The 19,745-nt window shown below is 39.1% G+C and overlaps 1 protein-coding gene across 4 annotated transcripts in view; it reads right to left on the bottom strand.

Annotated features, from left to right (window-relative positions):
- LOC150101846 (uncharacterized) overlaps window positions 1-19,745 on the bottom strand; it is a 229,860-nt gene that overhangs the window by 83,119 nt on the left and 126,996 nt on the right. For all 4 annotated transcript variants that reach the window (XM_090400253.1, XM_090400256.1, XM_090400254.1 and 1 more), the window contains exon 8: window positions 5,948-6,029. In XM_090400253.1, the coding sequence (XP_090256379.1) occupies window positions 5,948-6,029 (82 nt within the window). The remainder of the gene's footprint in view (window positions 1-5,947; window positions 6,030-19,745) is intronic.

The following is a 19,745-nucleotide window of genomic DNA, read 5'->3' as shown; positions in this document are numbered from 1 at the left end:
GATTTTTAAAAACTATCTAGTAGATGCAATGTCTAAATGTATTCCAAGGGCGAGAAGGTTAAATAAGGTAGGTGTGAAATGGATGAATAAAGAGATTAAGCATGCGACAGAGAAAAAGAGCATTATGGAGGCAGCATAAGAGAAGTGGAAATAACCAATTCCATGATGACTACAAAGACCAGGCAAGGTGGGTGACTTGGTTGGTGAGGGTAGCTAAAGAGAGAGAGATGAACAGCAGTTAGCTAATGAAGCCGAAAAGAATCCAAAGCAGTTCTTTCAATATGTAGCCAGCAAAAGAAAGAATGACACTGATTGGAGAAAATGGTATAAAGACTGCCATTGCAGATGTGGTGGAGATACTTAATGAGCAGTTTATAAATGTCTTTCAATGTTGTGAATGTGACTTCATGGAGAGATTGAGAGCAGTTGATGATGTGGAAGAGAGACTGACTGTAAGTAAGCAAGAGGTGTATTGGGAGTTGAGCAAACTAGATCTAAATAAGGCTGTGGGACTTGATAATATATCACCACGTATTATGAAGGAATGTGCCAGGGAGTTGACGCCTGCCTTGACATATTTTTTTAATACAAGTTTTGCACTCGGTCAAGTTCCTAAGGAGTGGAAGGAGGGCAAAATTATGCCACTTCATAAAGGAGGTGATAGAACTCAAGCATCAAACTATAAGTCTATCTGTGTGTCAGGTGTTGTAGTTAAGTTGTTGGAGAAGCTTGTGAGAACTGGGATCCAGAATTGGGTTGACAACAATGGTATTATCTTTGATGGACAGCATGGATTTGCTAAAGGGAGGTCATGTTTTAGTAATCTACTTACTTATTACAATAAGCTGATTGCTTCCATAGACAGAGGAGAAGGATACACAGTAATACACTTAGATTTTGCAAAGGCTTTTGATAGATTACCACATGATAAGCTGACAGTCAAACTAGAGCAGATGGGGTTGGATATTAGATTAGTGCATTGGATTGGAGACTGGCTATCTGATAGGTATCAACAAGTTGTGTATGTGGGAGCGATATCCAGGAAAAGGAAAATTACTAGTGGTGTGCCTCAGGAGTCTGTTTTAGGGCCATTGCTGTTTAACTTGTATATTAATGATATTGGTGAATATTTGAATGGAGATATTCAGTTGTTTGCAGATGATGCAAAGTTGTGATGAACGATTAAGAGTAGAGAAGATGTTGTGGCCTTACAAGAAGACTTGAATAAACTGAGTGACTGGGCATAGGAATGGGGATGCGAGTTCATTGTTGCAAAATGTAAGGTTTTAAAATTTGGAAAACAAAAATGGGATGCAGAATTTATGCTTGGTGAAGATATATTGTCAGAGGTGGAGGAAATAAGCGATCTGGGGTGATAGTGGGTAAGGATCTGAAATTTAGGGGACACATGGCCAAAATTGTGAAGACATCAGAAAGTCTTCTAAATGATGCAGAGGACACTGACTTCCACTATTGTGCCCAGATTTGGTCACCTGGTTTTCAGAAGGATGAAGAGATGTTGGAGAGTGTCTAGAGGTGACTGACTAAGGTAGTTTCTAACCTCTGGAATGTCGAGTATGAAGAGGCGGCAATATTATGTGCAATATTGTTGCAATGATAAGTGTATAAACCACTGTATAAATCAAGACCAGACCACACTTCAACTATCGTTGTTAACTGAGGTATAAGACTACTATAATGTAGAGTGCTGGGATTCCATCTAGTGAAGATGGAATCATCTGCAACTGTGTTACATGTGGCTGCATAATGCACTGGGAGGATGCATCCAAGATGTGCCTACTGCCTGTATTGGAAAAGTAAAAAGTGAATTGGCCTCTGATATCCATTTTATGGCCTTTGATAGCCATTAACAGGGCTGTAATATTATTCTGAGGCATTGCTGATAGATCATATGCCACTGGAATACCCTCATCCCTCTCCACAATTGACTATCTTGATTTTTAAATATTCTCTTTTTTGTTTCTGCTATCTGCAAATTTTACAAGCATTAATTATTTTGATCCAAGTAATAACTTTCCATTAAAAAGGGATGTGCTTACACTGTTCTCTGCAAATCCAACTCCACGAGACTGAATGCTAGGATTACAAATAATACATGTTAAGATCATGCCATCATAAGGATTTCACATTGCCTCCAAGTCTGCTTCTGTCATATAGGTGGGAATATTTGCTATATATATATATATTTTTTTTTTTTTTTTGTTGAATCTTGTTCTTGTTTGTAGAGCTCTGACTGTTGTTTCAGCTGCTACAGGAGATTCAAAATCCACAAATCCATACCTTTACATTTATTTGGATTTTTGTCCAGTATTGCTCATGCAAATATAATTTGTCTATGGGGGAGGGGGAACCCATGTTATATAGATTTGTTTTGCTAAGCTGCTCTGTTTCAGATGAGTTCCTTCCATCAGCATTACTTGAACCATATAGAGAATGTGAGTCAGAGCCAGTAGTGTTGACACTGGATACAGGAGGGGAAGCAGCTAAAACTCTAGTACTAGCATAAGCTGTAGTTGGATATCCTTCATATGTTGAAAAAAAAAATGGAGCTGGGCAGCAGCTGAGGTAGGGGATTCAAATAGCTTTGAGTTTGATAGATGGCAGTTACAACAAACAAAATTGAAACAATGCATGCCAAATGTTAAGCACAACAGAAAAAAAAAAAAAAAATTAAATATGATAACTGAATTTCAGCTTCATGCCATTGATACAGGATAGTTTGTAAAAATAAATAATAGCAAACACATGTACACTTCCTAACCACCAAACACTTGTTTCACGAGTGGAAACTACTGCATTCCCTGGCAGGTTGATAGCGACGAAGCAGCCAGCTCCTTGTTTAAAAGAATTTCTTGCTATTAACCAAATTTAGCAGCAAAAATTGATACTAAAAGAGACCAAAACAGTGAAAGGCACGCACACACACACACACACACACATCCTTTTTTTGTAAAACAACTAAATCTACAACAAAACAACTAGATACCAAGAATCCAACCTGGCAGAGATGTCCATCTTGAACAGCTACCACAGCTAGGCTATAGGGAGAGAGATAGAGGTTAAGAGAATGTAAATTAGAGTTTGGTGGTTATGAAGAAAAGAGGTGATATGATAGAGACTTTTAAGTTATTAAGGGGATTTTATCTGATTAATACAGATGGGATTAATACAATGTGTGCCAGGTGAGAGGGAAAGAACCAGAGGCCATCCCTGAAGTTGTGTAAGAGTGTTGTGAAGAAAAGTATGAGGAGTAAATTTTTTACATGAAAAATTGTGATTGAATGGAACACATTATTGGAATATGTTGTTAATGCAGGGAGTATTAAGGATTTTAAGATTCAGTATGATAAATATGTTGTCAGTCGAATGAACTCACCACAATGAGTCTGCTGATTCCATGGAGGAAGTGATAATAATAATAATAAAGAAATACAGTACTGCATTAAATACTATATTTCTTCAGGCCTTGTTCTAATTGACTGCAGCACTTGCAATTATTCCTGATAACTTCAAGTACCTTTTATATTTTTTAGTTTTGTGTGCAATGTGATGTGTGCAGTGTGGATCAAGTAAGAGAAATGAAAAAAATCTGTCTATAAATGTAATGGCTGTTTTGCCTCCATCTGTAGAGAGTGATCATTCATTTTTAACTTGAGAGGTAGTAATTCTATAAGAAATACACTACTGTCCAAAACCTAATTTGTATATGAAAAAAAAAGTTTCTTGACTACAGTCAAATGTGGACAAATTTATTGCCAGCATACTAATAAATTATATTACACAAAATGCATGTTATAAATTTCATAGAAATTACATTGCAATACGTTTTTTGGCAAAAAGTTACAAATTTCTTAAGAATGCATGTTAAGGAATTAAGGAATTAATGTACAGTTCTTACAGAAAACTTTGTGGAGAGACATTTCAGTATGGAATATGCTCACCCAAACTGCAGTGTAGCTCACAATGTCGTACCATGCTTAGCACCAAGTGATTCAGGAGTTCTTGAGGCAAACTGGCCGAATCCTCCTTCAGATGCAAACTTACACTTGAATAATGGATTAAACTAAGTATATAATTTCTTGGTATCTTTAATTTATAATATAACCAAGTGAAAAACTTTCAACAACTATCTATCTCTAACCCAGAGTATTTTAATAATAAGGTGTGACACCTTTTGCCAACTCATATAGGAAAATATGACTTCTGAATTACTTCAACCTTGGTATCTCACCTCCTGGTCTGGCTCCGACTGATGAAACCTCAATAAAGGTCGAAACCGGTCTGCATAGTGACCCTTCCCATAATGGATAGCATTATATACTTGTCTGCAAGGATGTGTTTTGCATGGGATACCAAGAAAAAGTGATGTCAAGTCATACCACCTTTGCCATGAGTTTCCCCAGTCCTGAAAGATACTTCAGGAGTAAACTTTGTTTGCTTACACTTGGATAATGGATTAAACCAAGTATATAATTACTTGATATCTTTAATTTATAATATAACCAAGTGAAAAACTTTCAACAAGGATAAGGCCTTAAGTTAAGGGGGGATAGTAAATCCCGTATTATTTATTATTTTTTTAACATAACTTAATTTATGTCGCCGAAAAAAAAAAAAAAATAGCCTCTTGGCTCTTTAAGGATAAGGCCTTGTTTGTTTCTGGAGGAGAATTTTGAGCAGCAATGTGCATCTCCCTTTTGCATCCCAAACATGTGCTATAAAGTTGAGATCTGGAGACCATGCTGGCCACTCAAATCGATTAATATCCTTGGTCTTCAGAAGTATCTCCACTGCTCATGTAAGATGTGGTGTGTGTGGCACTGTCATCCATAAAAACGAATTCCTCATCTACAGCACCACAGAGCAATAGAACATCATATTGAAGAACTCTGTTGCAATATCATTTCCATAGTGCTGGAAAAAGGGACCCGTCATGATCCCTTTTTCCAGCACTTGTATCTCGGTATGTCCATTAAGCATAATGACTCCCTATACAATGCCTCAGCACCTCCACATTTATCCCTTTCAAGAACATTTTCATGATGGTAAGCAGTATCACTTTCACTCCAGATCAAGTGTCATCTAGAATTGGAGGAAAGATTAAAACGACCATCTGTAAAGCGTACATTAGCCCATTAGTGTCTTGTTCAATTTTTATGGAAAAAATTGAACAAGACACAGAAAACATGCTTTATGATGAGCTGTGGATAAAGGGATTCAGACTACAGGCTTTTAGGCCTACATATTGCAGACATCTTGCCATAGTTTGTCTAGATATCTATGTACCTGTGTTTAAATGGAGCAGACTTGCAAGCTGACCTGTCATGATGCATTGATTACGTTTTGCCATTATAACCAAAAACTATCTCCATGCTCTGTTGTTGAGCAAAGACGACTTCTTAGCAAACGTCTGGATCACATTCCATTGATTTGAAATGCTGCCCAGTGCCACAATGCTATGTGGGATTCCAAACTCTCTGGCAATATCAGTAATTCTAGGCCTTCTTCAAGCTTTCCAATAATTTTTTCATGCATCCAGGGATAAACAAGACAAGACAAAACATTATAAAGACATCCAAGTTTGCAACTTTATTCTTCACTAAAAGAACTTCAAACACAATTTGCTTAGTGCAGCCTTTTAACTCTTATACTGTTGTGTGCTACCATGTGACTCCTTTGCACGCAATTCAAAGGAGTCAATTTGAATGCATATAAACTTTCTACTTGAAATCTTCAGTTATGTAAATTGCCACAAGCTGATTCATCTGAATTTGCAGTTGTAATCTTCAGAAATAGTATTTGTTCTTAGTTTTTGGACACCAGTGTATAAAGCAGTGAATTAGTTTTAAAATAGTAGTTCAGATGATCTCCCCTATTAAGTCTTCTGACTCCCTGAAGATCTGTTGATAGTAATAAAATAACTTACTTGGAATAACATTAGCATACCGATTCTTTACTTCAGCTCCAGCTGGCACCTGGTCTACACGTGGCATGTTCATTGGAATTGTCTAGTTAAAAACGATCAACAATATTTATTTTGATAATATATTAAAATTATTCTTTTATATAATTTTACAAAACTTTAAATGTATAACAATGCTAATTTTAAAACAAAGAGAAAACATGACTTCATATCTGATATGCAACTGTGGTAAAAAGCAGAATTTTTAGGAGAGACGTCTTCAATTGTAGACCAATGTTAATTTTAAAACAAAGAGAAAACATGACTTCATATCTGATATGCAATTGTGGTAAAAAACATAATTTTTAGGAGAGAAGTCTTCAATTGTAGACCAATGTTAATTTTAAAACAGAGAGAACATGACTTCGTATCTGATATGCAATTATAGTAAAGAACAGAATTTTTAGGAGAGAAATTCTCGTAGAAAGACTTACACGTTGGTTATACATGATCATTAATTAACTTAAGGAATTCACAACGTACACTAGAATATAAATTAAATTAAATTTTAATATATATTTCCAATATTTCGGCAACGTTACGTTGTCATCTTCAAAGGAACTTAAAATAAAGACACGTGCACGCGGGCACTACACACACAGTAAATGAGGACGAAGCGAGGAAGCTATTGTTTCTCCTAAAAGTCCTGATGGTGCCCCCTAGTGGGCTATGCAGGTATTCTTGGCTGTTGGGCTGAAGATCTCCTGATGAACGTCTCTCAAAGTTGGGGCAGTCTCGTGCAACCAAATTTGTTGAAGTTTGGCATGTTTCTTAGGGCTGAGGCTGATAACATGAAAAGTCTTTCAAATTTGAACTTGCTATGGTGTATTATTGTGACTTTCTTCCACTGTATTCTGTGGCGTGTATCCAGAGCATGGTCTGCAAGACCAGAGTGGCTATACTGGTGAAAACAGATGTAGTTCTTGTGTTCGGAAATTCTGATATTCGCTGTCCTGCCTGTTTGGCCAAAGTAGGACAGCTTACAGCTACAAGGCACCTGGTATACACCAGGTAGGTCTAGGGGAAATGGTTGGTCTTTAGTGGAGTGGATAAGGGATGTCAATTTTCTATATGGTCTGTAACAAGAGGTCAAGTCATGTTTTTTAAGATTTTGGTAATTTTTTCCGAGATGTCTCGGATGTAGGGAATGGTGATGGATTTAGAGTAATCCTTGTTGTGAAGGGGGGGGGGTTGTAGTTTACTGGTTTCAATATTTTTTGGATTTTTTTAGGGGGGGTAGCCATTGGCTGAGAAAGTGATTTAGTTCAGTGGTTAGGGCACTTATTATTTGAACAGATTAGTTTAGCCCTGTTGTGTAGTGTCTTAATAACTCCATATTGTTGTGAGGGGGTGGGGTGGGATTGTTGGTGAACGTATCTGCCTGTATGGGTGGGTTTTCTATAAACTGGGAAAACCAAGGTTCCATCAGGCTGGCAGGTGACTAGTGTGTCTAGGAAAGGGAGGCTGTTATTTTCCTCTTTTTTTTCAGGGTAAACTTGATTCTGGGGGTGTTGGTTGTTTAAGTGTGTTAAGAACGAGAGAAGTATCAGAGCCATGTGGCCAAATAGCGAACACATCATTAACGTAGCGAAGCCATATGGTTAGTTTTTGTGGGGCAGAGTTTAAGGCTTTCTCTTCAAAAGTCTCCATAAAGGAGTTGGCCAAGGGTGGGGAGAGTGGTGAACCCATGGCTGTCCCCTCTATTTATTTGTAGAATTTTCCCTGCTAAACGAAATAGCCCAAGTTCATTGTGAGCTGAAATAGGGCTAAGATATCGGGAGGAAATTTAGCTTGGATTAGCTCTAAGGTTTCCTTGAGTGGGACATTTGTGAATAAGGAGGAGACTTCAAAACTGACCATTTGTCAGTATGTTGGAGTGTAAGGTTTTCTATGCTGGCTTTGAAGTGGGCTGAGTTTTTTTTTTTATGTGTGATGGTGTGTTGCCAGTATAGTGTGTGCACTCTTTGGCCAAATGTTTAGCTAATTTGTGTGTGGGGAAATCAATGCCATCCATTATGGGACATAATGGCACATTTTCTTTATGTATTTTTGGGAGATCACATATACGGGGGGGGGGGTATAGAGTTAAACGTTTTTAATTTGTTAGTAACTTCTACATGCCAAGAAGTAACCTTTTTAAGGAGCCTATGGAGTGTTCTGATTTGCGAGTTGGTGGGATTCTATTCAATAGGGAGGTAAGTAGCCAGATCTAATAATAGCGCATTAAGCTTACCTGTGTAGTCCGTTTGGTTGAGTACTACGGCAGCGTTTGCCTTATCCGCTTTGGTGATTACTATTTCTTTGTTTTTCTTCATTTCCTGCAGAGCTTTATATTCACTATTGGATATGTTGGTTTTTGGTGGTCTTGCTTTGGTGAGAACACAAGCTTCTTTATGGAGACTTTTGAAGAGAAAGCTTTAAACTCTGTCCTACAAAAACCAACCATGTTCACTATTTGGCCACATGGCTCTGATACACTCCTCTCCTTCTTAACACACTTAAACAACCAATACCCCAGAATCAAATTCACCCTGGAAGAGGAAAAACACAACTGCATTCCTTTCCTAGACACACTAGTCACCTGCCAGCCTGATGGAACCTTGGTTTTCTCAGTTTACAGAAAACCTACCCATACAGGTAGATACATTCACCAACAATCCCCCCCCCCCTCACAACAATATGGAGTTATTAAGACACTACATAACAGGGCTAAACTAATCTGTTCAAATCATAATGCCCTATCCACTGAACTAAATCACATCCTCAACACTTTCCCAGCCAATGGCTATCCTCCCCCAAAAAATCCAAAAAATATTGAAACCAGTAACCCCCCCCCCCCTTCACAACAAGGATTACTCTAAATCCATCACCATTCCCTACATCTGAGGCACCTCAGAAAAAATTACTAAAATCTTAAAAAAACACGACGACATCTTGTTACAGACCATATAGAAAATTGGCATCCCTTATCCACTCCACTAAAGACCAACCACTTCCCCTAGACCTACCTGTTGTATACCAGGTCCCTTGCAGCTGTAAGCTGTTCTACTTTGGCCCAACAGCGGGACAGCGAATATCAAAATTTCCAAACAAGGACTACATCTGTTTTCACCAGTATAGCCACTCTGGTCTTGCAGACCATGCTCTGGATACATGCCACAGAATACGGTGGAAGAAAGCCACAATAATACACCATAGCAAGTTCAAATTTGAAAGAATTTTCATGGAATCAGCCTCAGCCCTAAGAAACATGCCAAACTTCAACAACTTTGGTTGCATGAGACTGCCCCAAATTTGGGAGACTACATCAGGAGACCTTCAGCCCAACTTCCAAGAATACCTACATAGCCGGCTAGGGTTCACCATCAAGACTTTTAGGAGAAACAACAGCAGCTTCCTCGCTTCATCCTCATTTACTGTGTGTAGTGCCTGCATGTATGTGTTTATATTTTAAGTTCCTCTGAAGATGGAAATGTGACGTTGTCGAAATATTGAAAATATATGTTAAAGTTTAATTTATATTCTAGAGTACGTTGTGAATTCCTTAAGTTAATTAATAATTTTAGGAAAGAAGTTTTCAATTGTAGACCAGTTTGCATAACTGCTGTTGTGGTCAAGGTGTTAGAGAGATTGGTTAGGAATAGGATACAAGATTGGATTGATGGACATTTATGATGGTCAGCATGGATTTGTAAAGGATAGGTCTTTTTTTTAGTAATTTACTTACACTTTATGATAAGGTGATGAGTCTATTAGATAAGGGAGAATAATATACAGTAATATTCTTGTACTTTGAAAAATTGTTTGATAGATTATTATATCATAAGTTGGTGTACAAACTGCATAGCATATTGGTTAGATGGATATGAGATTGGCTCTCTTAATGATACCAGCAAGTTGTATATGATGGAGAAGCATCTCAAAAAATTGAAGGTAACCAGTGGCTTGCACCAGGGCTGTGTTCTTGGACCCTGCTGTGTAACTTGTTTGTAAATGATATATCATGTGGACTGGCTAGGGATCTTCATTTGCTGATGATGCAAAGTTGAGGAGAATTATAAGTTACAGTGCTAAGTGGAAGAAATCTAGATTGCAGAGTTTGGTGAATAAGAGGAAAAGAGATGATATGAAATACATATACAGATGAAAGATTTTCATGCTAAGAGATGAAAAAAAAATTTGCTTTTCAAGTGAAGAGGAATTTACTTCATGGGCTCACTTTAGTGAGTATGGGCATTGCAAACCCAAGGTACCTGATGCTGGACCATGCCTTACTTCATATAATATATATTAAATTATATTTCTCCTTACCCCCAATGTACTGGAAGGGGAAGAGAGGTGGCAGACCTGATGAGGAAGAGGAAGTTGGACATTTTATGCATGCAGGAGACAAGGTGGAAGGGAGAAAAGGCGAAGGAACTAGGAGATGGGTATAAATTGTTCTACTCTGGAGTGAATAAAGAGGGAAGAAATGGTGTTGGAATTGTGGTGTGTGGCAGAATGAAGGGCGAAGTACTGGAAGTGAGTAGGAGGAACGACAGGATCATGCGAATGAAACTGGATCTTGGAGAAGAGCAACTGGTCGTATTGTGTGTATACGCCCCACAAGTTGGCTGTACAGCAGAAGAGAAAGATGAATTCTGGAATGTGCTAGATAAAGAAATGAGGGAACTGGAAGAAAACAAGATGGTGATTGTCAGAGAAGACTTGAACGGACACATAGGGAGACAGAATAGGGACTGTGAAAGGGTGCATGGTGGCCATGGAGTGGAAATGATGAACCAGGAAAGAGAGAGGATTTTGGACTTTGCAGTAGCGTTTTTAACTGGCAATTGTGAACTCCTTCTTCTGTAAGAGGGAAGAGCATTTGATAACATTTAAAAGTGGAAATCCCTGAACTATTGTAAATAGTTCACAGATTGACTACATTTTGACCAGAAGAAAACATCTTAAGGCAGTAAAAAATTGTAAAGTAATCCCAACAGATCAAGTGGTGCAGCAACACCAGCTGCTGTGTGCAGACTTTGAAATAAAGTCGAAGATAAGAACCTTTGGAAGTCATGGGAGGAAGAAAATTAAGTGGTTTTGCTTAAAAGAAGAGCGTGTGAGGAACTGTTTTAGGGAGAAGGTGTTAGAGAGGATTTTGGATGGACTAGAAAGTGTACAAGACTGGTGGAGACATAATTCAAAAGTAATTTTAAGCTGTGCAATTAAGGTGCTTGGTGAAACATTCAGAAAGTTTACAGACAGAAAGAGGTTTGGTGGTGGAATAATGATGTACAAGAAGCAGTAACTGCTAAGAGCAATGCAAAGCAGAAGTGGGACGAGTCAAGAGTGGAAGAGGACAGAGAGAAAAGCGAGAAGCCAAGAGAGTTGTTGCACAGGCGAAGCCATGTGCAACAACTTAATCATCAAGACCTTTATGATCATTTAGAAACAAAGGAAGGACAGAGAAAGATTTATCAATTGGCAAAATGTAGAAATAAGGCTTCAAAGGACATCGTACATGTGAGGCAGATCAAAGATGCTGAAGGAAGAATATTATGGAGGGATGTGGACATAAGAAACAAATGGAGAATATACTTTGAGGAACTTTTGCATGAGGAAAATGCGAGGACTCACAGAGAAGATGGGCAGCCTTCTGAGGGAATGGTGCAGAACATCAGTAGAGTAGAAGTGAAGGAGGCCGTGAAGAGGATGAAGAATGGAAAATCGGTGGGCCCAGACAGGATTCCAGTGGAGGCATGGAAGGCTCTGGGGAAAAAAGGAAATTGACCTGCTGTGGGACCTGTTCATGAAAGTTTGCCAACAGGAAAATATACCCAAGGAATGGAGGAAAAGTACTCTTGTCCCCATCTACAAGGGTAAAGGGGATGCACAAGACTAAGAATTACAGAGGAATAAAGTTGATGTCCTACACAATGAAAATCCTAGAAAGGGTTCTTGATGAAGACTGAGGAAGGAGGTGGAGATTGCAAAGGAGCAATTTGGCTTCATGCCTGGTCGATTGGCCACAGATGCTATCTGTGGGGTACGACAGATGGAAAAGTTTCGAGAGAAGCAACGAGAGCTACATCTGGTATTTATTGATCTGGAGAAAGCATATGATAGATAGAGTGCCAATGCAAGAAGTCTGGAGGTGTCTGAGGGAGAAGAAGATACCAGAGAAATATGTCAGGTTGGTGCAGGAGATGTACAGAAATGTGAAGACAAGTGTTCAAACCTGCCTTGGAGTGACAGAAAGGTTTCCAGTGACAGTTGGCTTGCATCAAGTCCGTTCCTGTTTAATATTGTGATGGAGGAAGTGAGAGAAGACGCGCCTTGGACTATGTTGTATGCAGATGACATCGTGCTGTGTGCAGAATCAAGAGAAGAAGTGGCAGCCAACTGGAAAGTTGGAGGAAAGTACTGGAAGAGAGGTATGAGACTGAGCAGAAGTAAGACCGAGTATATATGTTGCGAAGTGGATGGCAGCCAGGAGACAGATCTGGAGCTGGAAGGAAATGTCATCAGGAAGGTCAGTGACTTTAGATACTTAGGTTCAACAATGAAAGAGGATGGTGAGGTTGAGAAGGAGAAAGAAGTGGGATGCAGGATCGAGGAACTGGAGAGAGATGGCTGGGGTGCTATGTGATAAGAGGGTGCTGATCAATCTAAAAGGCAAAATTTACAGGACAGTAGTGAGACCAACTATGACGTATGCTTTCGAAACTGTGGCCCTGAGGAAAAATAACATCAGCAGGATGGAGGTGGCGGAGATGAGAATGCTTAGGTGGATGTGCGGTGTGACTAGAAAGGATCATCCGAGAAATGACTATGTAAGGGGAACGGTGAAAGTTACGAACTTAGGAGCAAAGATACAGGAGGCAAGGTTGAGATGGTTTGGTCATGTGATGAGGAGGAAGGAAGAGTATGTGGGAAGAAAGGTCATGCAGATGGATGTGCAGGGGAAGAGGAAGCACGGACGGCCAAAGCCAAAGAAGAGATAGAGGGAGATGGTGGAGGAGGACTTGAGGATGAAGAACTTGGATGTAGCTACAGCCCAAGACAGGAAGTTGTGGAGGAGACTCACCACAAAAAGCGACCCTACTTAAGTGGGAAAATCTGCAGAAGAAGTGAAGAGGAATTGGATGTCATATGGAACTGGCATAAAGAAAGGAGTTTACAGTTGTTCTAGTAATTCATGCTTTTAATCCTATAAAACAGACAAACTAGCAAAGGAATACTATGGCAATAGGATTAACTGACTTGCCAGAATTAACTTATGCTGGGTAAGATGGCTGAGACTGAGTGGGTAATGTACTTGTTCTCCATCCAACATGCCATAGTTGATAGTAATAGGTGTTTGTGATTGTCTTTTAGGTGGGAGATGAATTGCATTGCCCAGAAAAAGAGATAAACCTGTGACCTGTGTACTGGAGGCATAAAGTGGCTTGATAAAGTTTAATAAGTTGATAATAGATGTTGTCATCTGAACAATTTAGGTATAGGCTTTACATCCTGTTTGGACATCCATAGGACAGTGGTTAGCAGGGGTGTTAGAGCTAGGTTTTTTTACTTGGAGAGTGGTGAATGAGTGGAATAAGCTGCCAGAGTCTGTTGTGGGTGCTACGACCGTGAATGAGTTTAAGGTGAGGTATGATAGATACTGTGTGAATGTCGAATAATTGTTCTTGACATGATGTTAGGGCCTCCCTCGATGAGTCTGTAGACTCCTTGGAGTTGCCTGGAATAATAATAGTCTCTTCTTCCTGTAGATGATAGATGTTTCTTGTCAAATTTAATTAGGTTTGTAACCAAGTAAAAAAACTTTCTATAACTATTTCTGATCCAGAGTATTTAGTATAACACCTTTTTTACTGTTTGTATATGAAAAATTTGGCTTTTGCATTAATTCAACTGTGGTATCTTCCTGAATTTAACACCCACTGATAAGACCTTAATAAAAGATTGAAACTGGTCCAGATAGTGGCCCTTTCCATAATGTTTTTGCATTATGGGATACCAAGACAACTGATGTGAAGTCAACAGCTTCTATATACAAGTAACCTAGTCACAAGGATATGTCACATGCAAACATTGTTTGCTTACAGTTAGATAAAGGATATGTCCCCTGAATTTCAAATTTCTATCAAATATCACTAAGTCCTTTTGGCCTCTTCCACTTCCTCAAGTATAGTTCTGCCAGTGCAATATATATTCTAGCAGTGAATTTCAAATTTCAAGACTTTACATTTCATTGCATCAACTGACATCCCCATTCATTCACTCTGTGGAGCTTGAAAGAGTGCTAATTAGTAAATGTTAATGCTGTGGTCCTTCAAGATGATTATTATCTGCAAACAGCTGAATATCTCGTTAAATTAACATGAAAAAACACAATGAATAAGTAATACTATTTATTTAAGATCATATATTTCAGCCTGAATATTACAGGCCTTCACATACAACAATAGTTGATTATAAAGTAGAATGCGAACAATAGATTGGCTTGAAAAAGTAAGAGCTGCATGATGTTATACATAAAACAATACAATAGTATAACTGAGGAATATTGCGATATTAATTATTCATTAGCTATTTAAAAAAATTATTGATGTGTGATTAAAATAAGAAATTCCCATATCTTACATAGAGAGGCAGTCGTTCCAATTTTAAGTTTGGACAGAGAAGGAAGGGCTCAGTGTCTTCTTTATAGAAGCATTCACATTTATACCAACATCAACGAAGTAAACATGTTTCAGACCATACTATGCTGTGATCTGTATCTATTCTGTGCGGTGCCAAGCCAGATTTTTCAGATTTGCTGTTGCTATTATAAGATTGGTGTTCTTGTATTCTCTTTTCTACAGAGTGTCCAAAGTAAGAATGATGACAATCATAAGGAACTTGATAGACATTAGGGAGGGCTAGAGGAAACCGTTTATCTTTTGAAAATGGAAACATGCTGATAATTTGTGGATAGGAAGAAAAGTAGCCACTAAAAGTTGTTGGCCAAGTGGTTAGCGTATCTGCTCTCCAGCCAAAAGGCTGCGGGTTCGAATCACACTGTGGGTATGGATGTTTGTGATTGGCTTTGAAAAATACTAGTGGTGGGCAGTAGATGGCGTTGATATAGTTGTGGTTCATTGTAGTTGATGGATTGAATGGTGGAGACAGAGTTGTGGAGTAGGCTCCCTCGATGAGTCTTTGGACTCCCTGGAGGTGTCACATAATAATAAATTACATTGAAGGGCACCGTGGCTTAGTTGGTTCAAGTGCCTGTCTTGTAAGCAGGAAATTGTGGGTTTGAATCATACCAGTGCCTGTATTTGTATTTTGTCATGGTTGGTTAAGTGGTTAGCGTTTCTGCTCTCCAGCCAAAGGCTGCAGGTTCGAATCCTGCTGTGGGCATGGATGTTTGTGATTGTTTGTGAAAATACTAGTTGTGGGCAGTAGATGGTGTTAGTGTAGATGATGTGGCTCACTGTAGTTGGGGGAAAGAGAAAACTGTAGAGTAGGTGCCCTCCCTCAATGAGTCTTTGGACTCCTTGGAGGTGTCACATAATAATAATAAATAGTAATTTCTTAAGAATATCCTGAAAATGAGTTCTGTGATGTTAGAAATATATGGGATTGGAACTTGACATACTGTTTCCTTGTTATTTGAGCTCCACATTGTTAACCCTTCTCTGTTCAAGACCTTCCAGATACATTATCTAGTTTCTATCAAGTAGCCATCCCTATATCCATGCTAACTAAGTCATTAGAATTGATTCTTCTTATTCACGCATTTCCAATCACAGTTACCAGTAAAAGTTATTATCACCTCCCTGTCACTCACTCTCATATGTCTGAACATTTCAGAATCACCTTCCTATACATTTCGCAAGCTATAGTAATATTTCCCAAGATTTTTGCTCACCTCAAACTGCCCCAAAGTATTTACTGCTTCCCTGGCCCCTGCCCCATATACTTAGAGAGGGATAAGTCCTCTGCATTTATTAGTTATACCCCACCCTTCTTATTGTTTATGTTTTCTCAAATAATGCTCTATCTGTTATATTTTCATCAGTATATCATGTTCTATCAACTAGATCTCATTGACACCAATGAATTTGGGAACCAAGTAATTTGATCATGGCCTGCAAACTTCATCACTTTAGGGTTTTGAGGCAGTATGATGTGAGGTGGAGGTTGACAGGATGGGATATTTAGAAGGATGCTGCTGGAATGTGGAAATGAAGTAATGTATAGCTAACTTGGGTTACTAAATAAGTGAGGGGTGATTATCATGGGTAATTTTAATTATGATACTATTCACTGGAATGAAGATATACAGTCTGGAAATAAAAATAAAAAATTAATTCCTTGAGTTCTTGAAGGAACTCTCTTGGACAGTATGTAATGGAGAGCAAATCTTAGATCTGATCATATCAGGGAATGTGACTGAACTGCATGTCTCATTTCCCTCCAGTCAGAGAGAGTAATCATGAGATAATCACCCATGTGGTGGTGGTGGCCAGTCATATAAAGACGTCTTTGGGAAAGAATATATGTGGAACTACAACAGCCAATGTTTATGAAAAGCTTAGGAGAGGGCTTAGAGCTATAGCCCAGAATGAGGAGCTAGCTGAAAGGAGATAAATGCCACTTGGCTTGACCAAAGGGTACTGATGTTCTATTCATGTACTGATGATGTTTAACAGCATCAGTACATGAATGTATTCCAAATGGTCAAAAGGCTGAATTAAGGTAGGTGTGAAATGGATAAATGAAGGGATTAAGAGTGAAATGTAAAAACAAGAGACACTATAGAAGCAGTATAAGTTGAATAATGGTAGTAAGCAGCTTGTATGAAGAGACAAAGAGCAGGCCAGGATGGTGACTTATTTGATAAGCAAAAGTGCAACATGAGCAGAATCAGCAAGGCCAAGAAAAATCCTAGCCAGTTCTTTTGATATTTGCAAGTAGAAGATAGAATGATTGCGAAAAGTTGATGTTAATAAGAGATGGATTGGTAGATTGGTAAATGCTAGGAGGACATAGCTGAGGTATTTGGTGAGCAATTCATCAAGGTATTATTTGGTTCCCTCACCAGTGTAGCATCATAAGCAGCTCAGGTGTAGAGAGAATGGGAGAGGATGGATGGTCGGTGAGCAAGCAAAAGGTATGCGAGGAATTAAGTAAACTCGATATCAGTAACGCAAAGGACCTGATGATGTGTCATTGCATGTTTTAAGGAAATGTCCCAAGGAGTTAATGGCAGCCTTGTTATACCTGTTTAACAAGTTCTGAAACAGCAAGAATTCCAAAGAAGTAGAAATAGGGAACTGTTTCACTCCACAAAGGTAATGTAATGACTGAGGCTACAAGTTACAGGCTAATCTCTGCATGCATTTTTTTTTTTATGTTGAGCCCATACACGAGAGGTTAGTTGACCAACCTATAGTACATTAGTATCATGTATGGGTAGTGGGTTGGAAAAGGAGGAACTTGTTTACATTTGATTTAAATGACTCTTTGGGGAACACAACCGGGAGAAGACTGTTCCACAGTACAGCTGTTGCAGGGATGAAGGAGGAGGAAAAGAAACTTTTTCTATGGGTTTCAAGGTGCACTGTGAAGGGATGTTGAGCAGCAACTGCACGTGTTCCAATGAGCTCAATACTATTTCAGATGAACATTTCCCATAGAAATATTTGTAGAATACACATATTGTGGAAACCAATTGTTTGTGTGAAAGTGGGGGAGTGAGTTGGTAAGAGATGGGTGATTATTAAGTGTAATTGCTCTCCTCTAATGAGTCAAGCATTTTGAGGGAGCTTTTGGGGATCCCACCCCATATGTGAGAGCAGTATTCAATAACTGGGTGGATTTGTGATTTGTATAAGGTTAACAGCTGTTCAAGGGTGAAGTAATGTCTTGAGCGAAAGAGAAATCCTAGTTTTTTTAGAAGCTGAGGATGCAATGGTTGTGATGTGTTTATGCCAGAAGAGGCTTGATTTTAGGGTAATTCCAAGAAGAGAAATCTTAAATTGTCTGGAAATTTGGGTGTTGTCAAAAATAATACTGAGAGATAATGGTCCTTTTTTATGAGATATAAGACAGTACTAGGTTTTATTAGCATTGAAAGTGACTAGGTTATCTGAACCTCATTGGAGGATGGCTTGGAGGTCTGAATTGAGGGCAGTGGTGGTTGCTGTTCTGTAGGTTGAGGTGTGTGGAGTAAGGTTTATCAAAGAAAGGGAGGAGTGCAATGTTCATCTGCAAAACTGTGTATTGGGTTGGAGGTAAGCTGAAGTAGGGCATTGATATATAGTGGGAAGAAGGTTGGTGAGAGGACAGAACCTTGTGGAACCCCAGCATTAGTTGAATAGTGAGAGGATAATGAACCATCTGTCACCACACAGTGTGTGTGTGTGTTCAAGACATAAAGCTGGCAATCCAAGTACAGAAGTCTTGAGACAGACCAAATAATGGCAGCTTGCTTAGTAAGCCCTTGTACCAGATCCAGTCAAACACCTTGGAGATATCAAGTGCAACCACTTGAGATTTGCCAAACTTCTCCATGGCATTTGTCCAGAGATGGGCGACATATGTGAGCAGATTTCCTGTTGATCTGCAGCGACAGACTCCATACTGGCGGTCATTTATTAAGTGGATACCTTCAAGATAGTGCGAGAGTTGAAAATTGATGATTTTTTTCTATTACTTTAGACAGGACTGAGGTGAGTAAGATAGGGCAGTAGTTGGATGGCAGTGACTTGTCACCCTTCTTGGGAATGGGTTGAATATAGGCCAATTTCCAGGCTGTGGGAGAGATACCAGTAGAGTAAGACAGTATATACAGGCAACATAGGATAGGAGTCAATTCTGGTGCACAAACATTCAGGACAATTAGAAGAATGTCATCAGGGAAAAGAGAATTTTTTTTATGTCTAATTTGGACAGTATTTTTGTGATCTCTTTCTGGCAAAAGGATATAGTAGGCATTGTATGTTTGTATTGGAGTAATTGGGGTGGGGACATTTACCAGTATCAATTATGCATGCATTGGAAGCAAAGTGTGAGGCCAGGAGGTTGCTATTTTCTGTAGGTGAAGATGCAATAGAAATATCTGGGTATGATAGGGGTGGGAATAGTGTTGGGCAGAAGTTAAGACTGATCGCTTTGGCGAGAAACCAAAAGGCTCAGCTGCTGTTTGGACAGGCTGCTAATTTCCTGCTTTTTGCTCTTTTGAACTGTTTGTTTGATTGTTTTTTTTTTTGCATCTATTTTGGGCTTCAGTATAAGAGGGAAGGAGGATGGAGTTCTTGATTTGAGCCAGTTGTGGTATGCTTGAATTTTCATTTGTACAGCCTTGGCACATCTTTTGGAGAACCAGAGTTTAGTTAAAGGATAGCAGTTCAGAGAAGTGTGGGGAATGTATGTCTCCATGCCAGTGAGGATTACTTTGGTGATACGTTCGGTGCATATGTTTGGATTGGAAGACTGGAAACAATAGTCCAACCATGGGAATGAAGTAGAAGTCATGGGGGGGGGGGCTGTCCCACTTGGCACTGTTATAATGCCAAACTACTCATGTGGGAGTGGCTGTGTAAACATTGTTGCATGGGGGAGGAGTTGAGCACTAGTGGGCTCACTACATCCACTGTGTATTTGGAAGGGTCATTGATGAGGAAGAGATCTAGAGTATTTGTGGAGTGGTTTGGGTTATCTGGTTGGCATGTGAACAATTTGTGTAAGGTTGCTAATGATGGCAAATGTTTCAGCATCTCTG

Source organism: Typopeltis vanoorti, chromosome 11, assembly GCF_054136105.1.
Source record: "Typopeltis vanoorti isolate ZY-2024b chromosome 11, IOZ_Tvanoo_1.0, whole genome shotgun sequence".
Lineage (NCBI taxonomy): Eukaryota > Metazoa > Arthropoda > Arachnida > Uropygi > Thelyphonidae > Typopeltis > Typopeltis vanoorti.
This window is presented reverse-complemented; position numbering and strand designations above follow the sequence as displayed.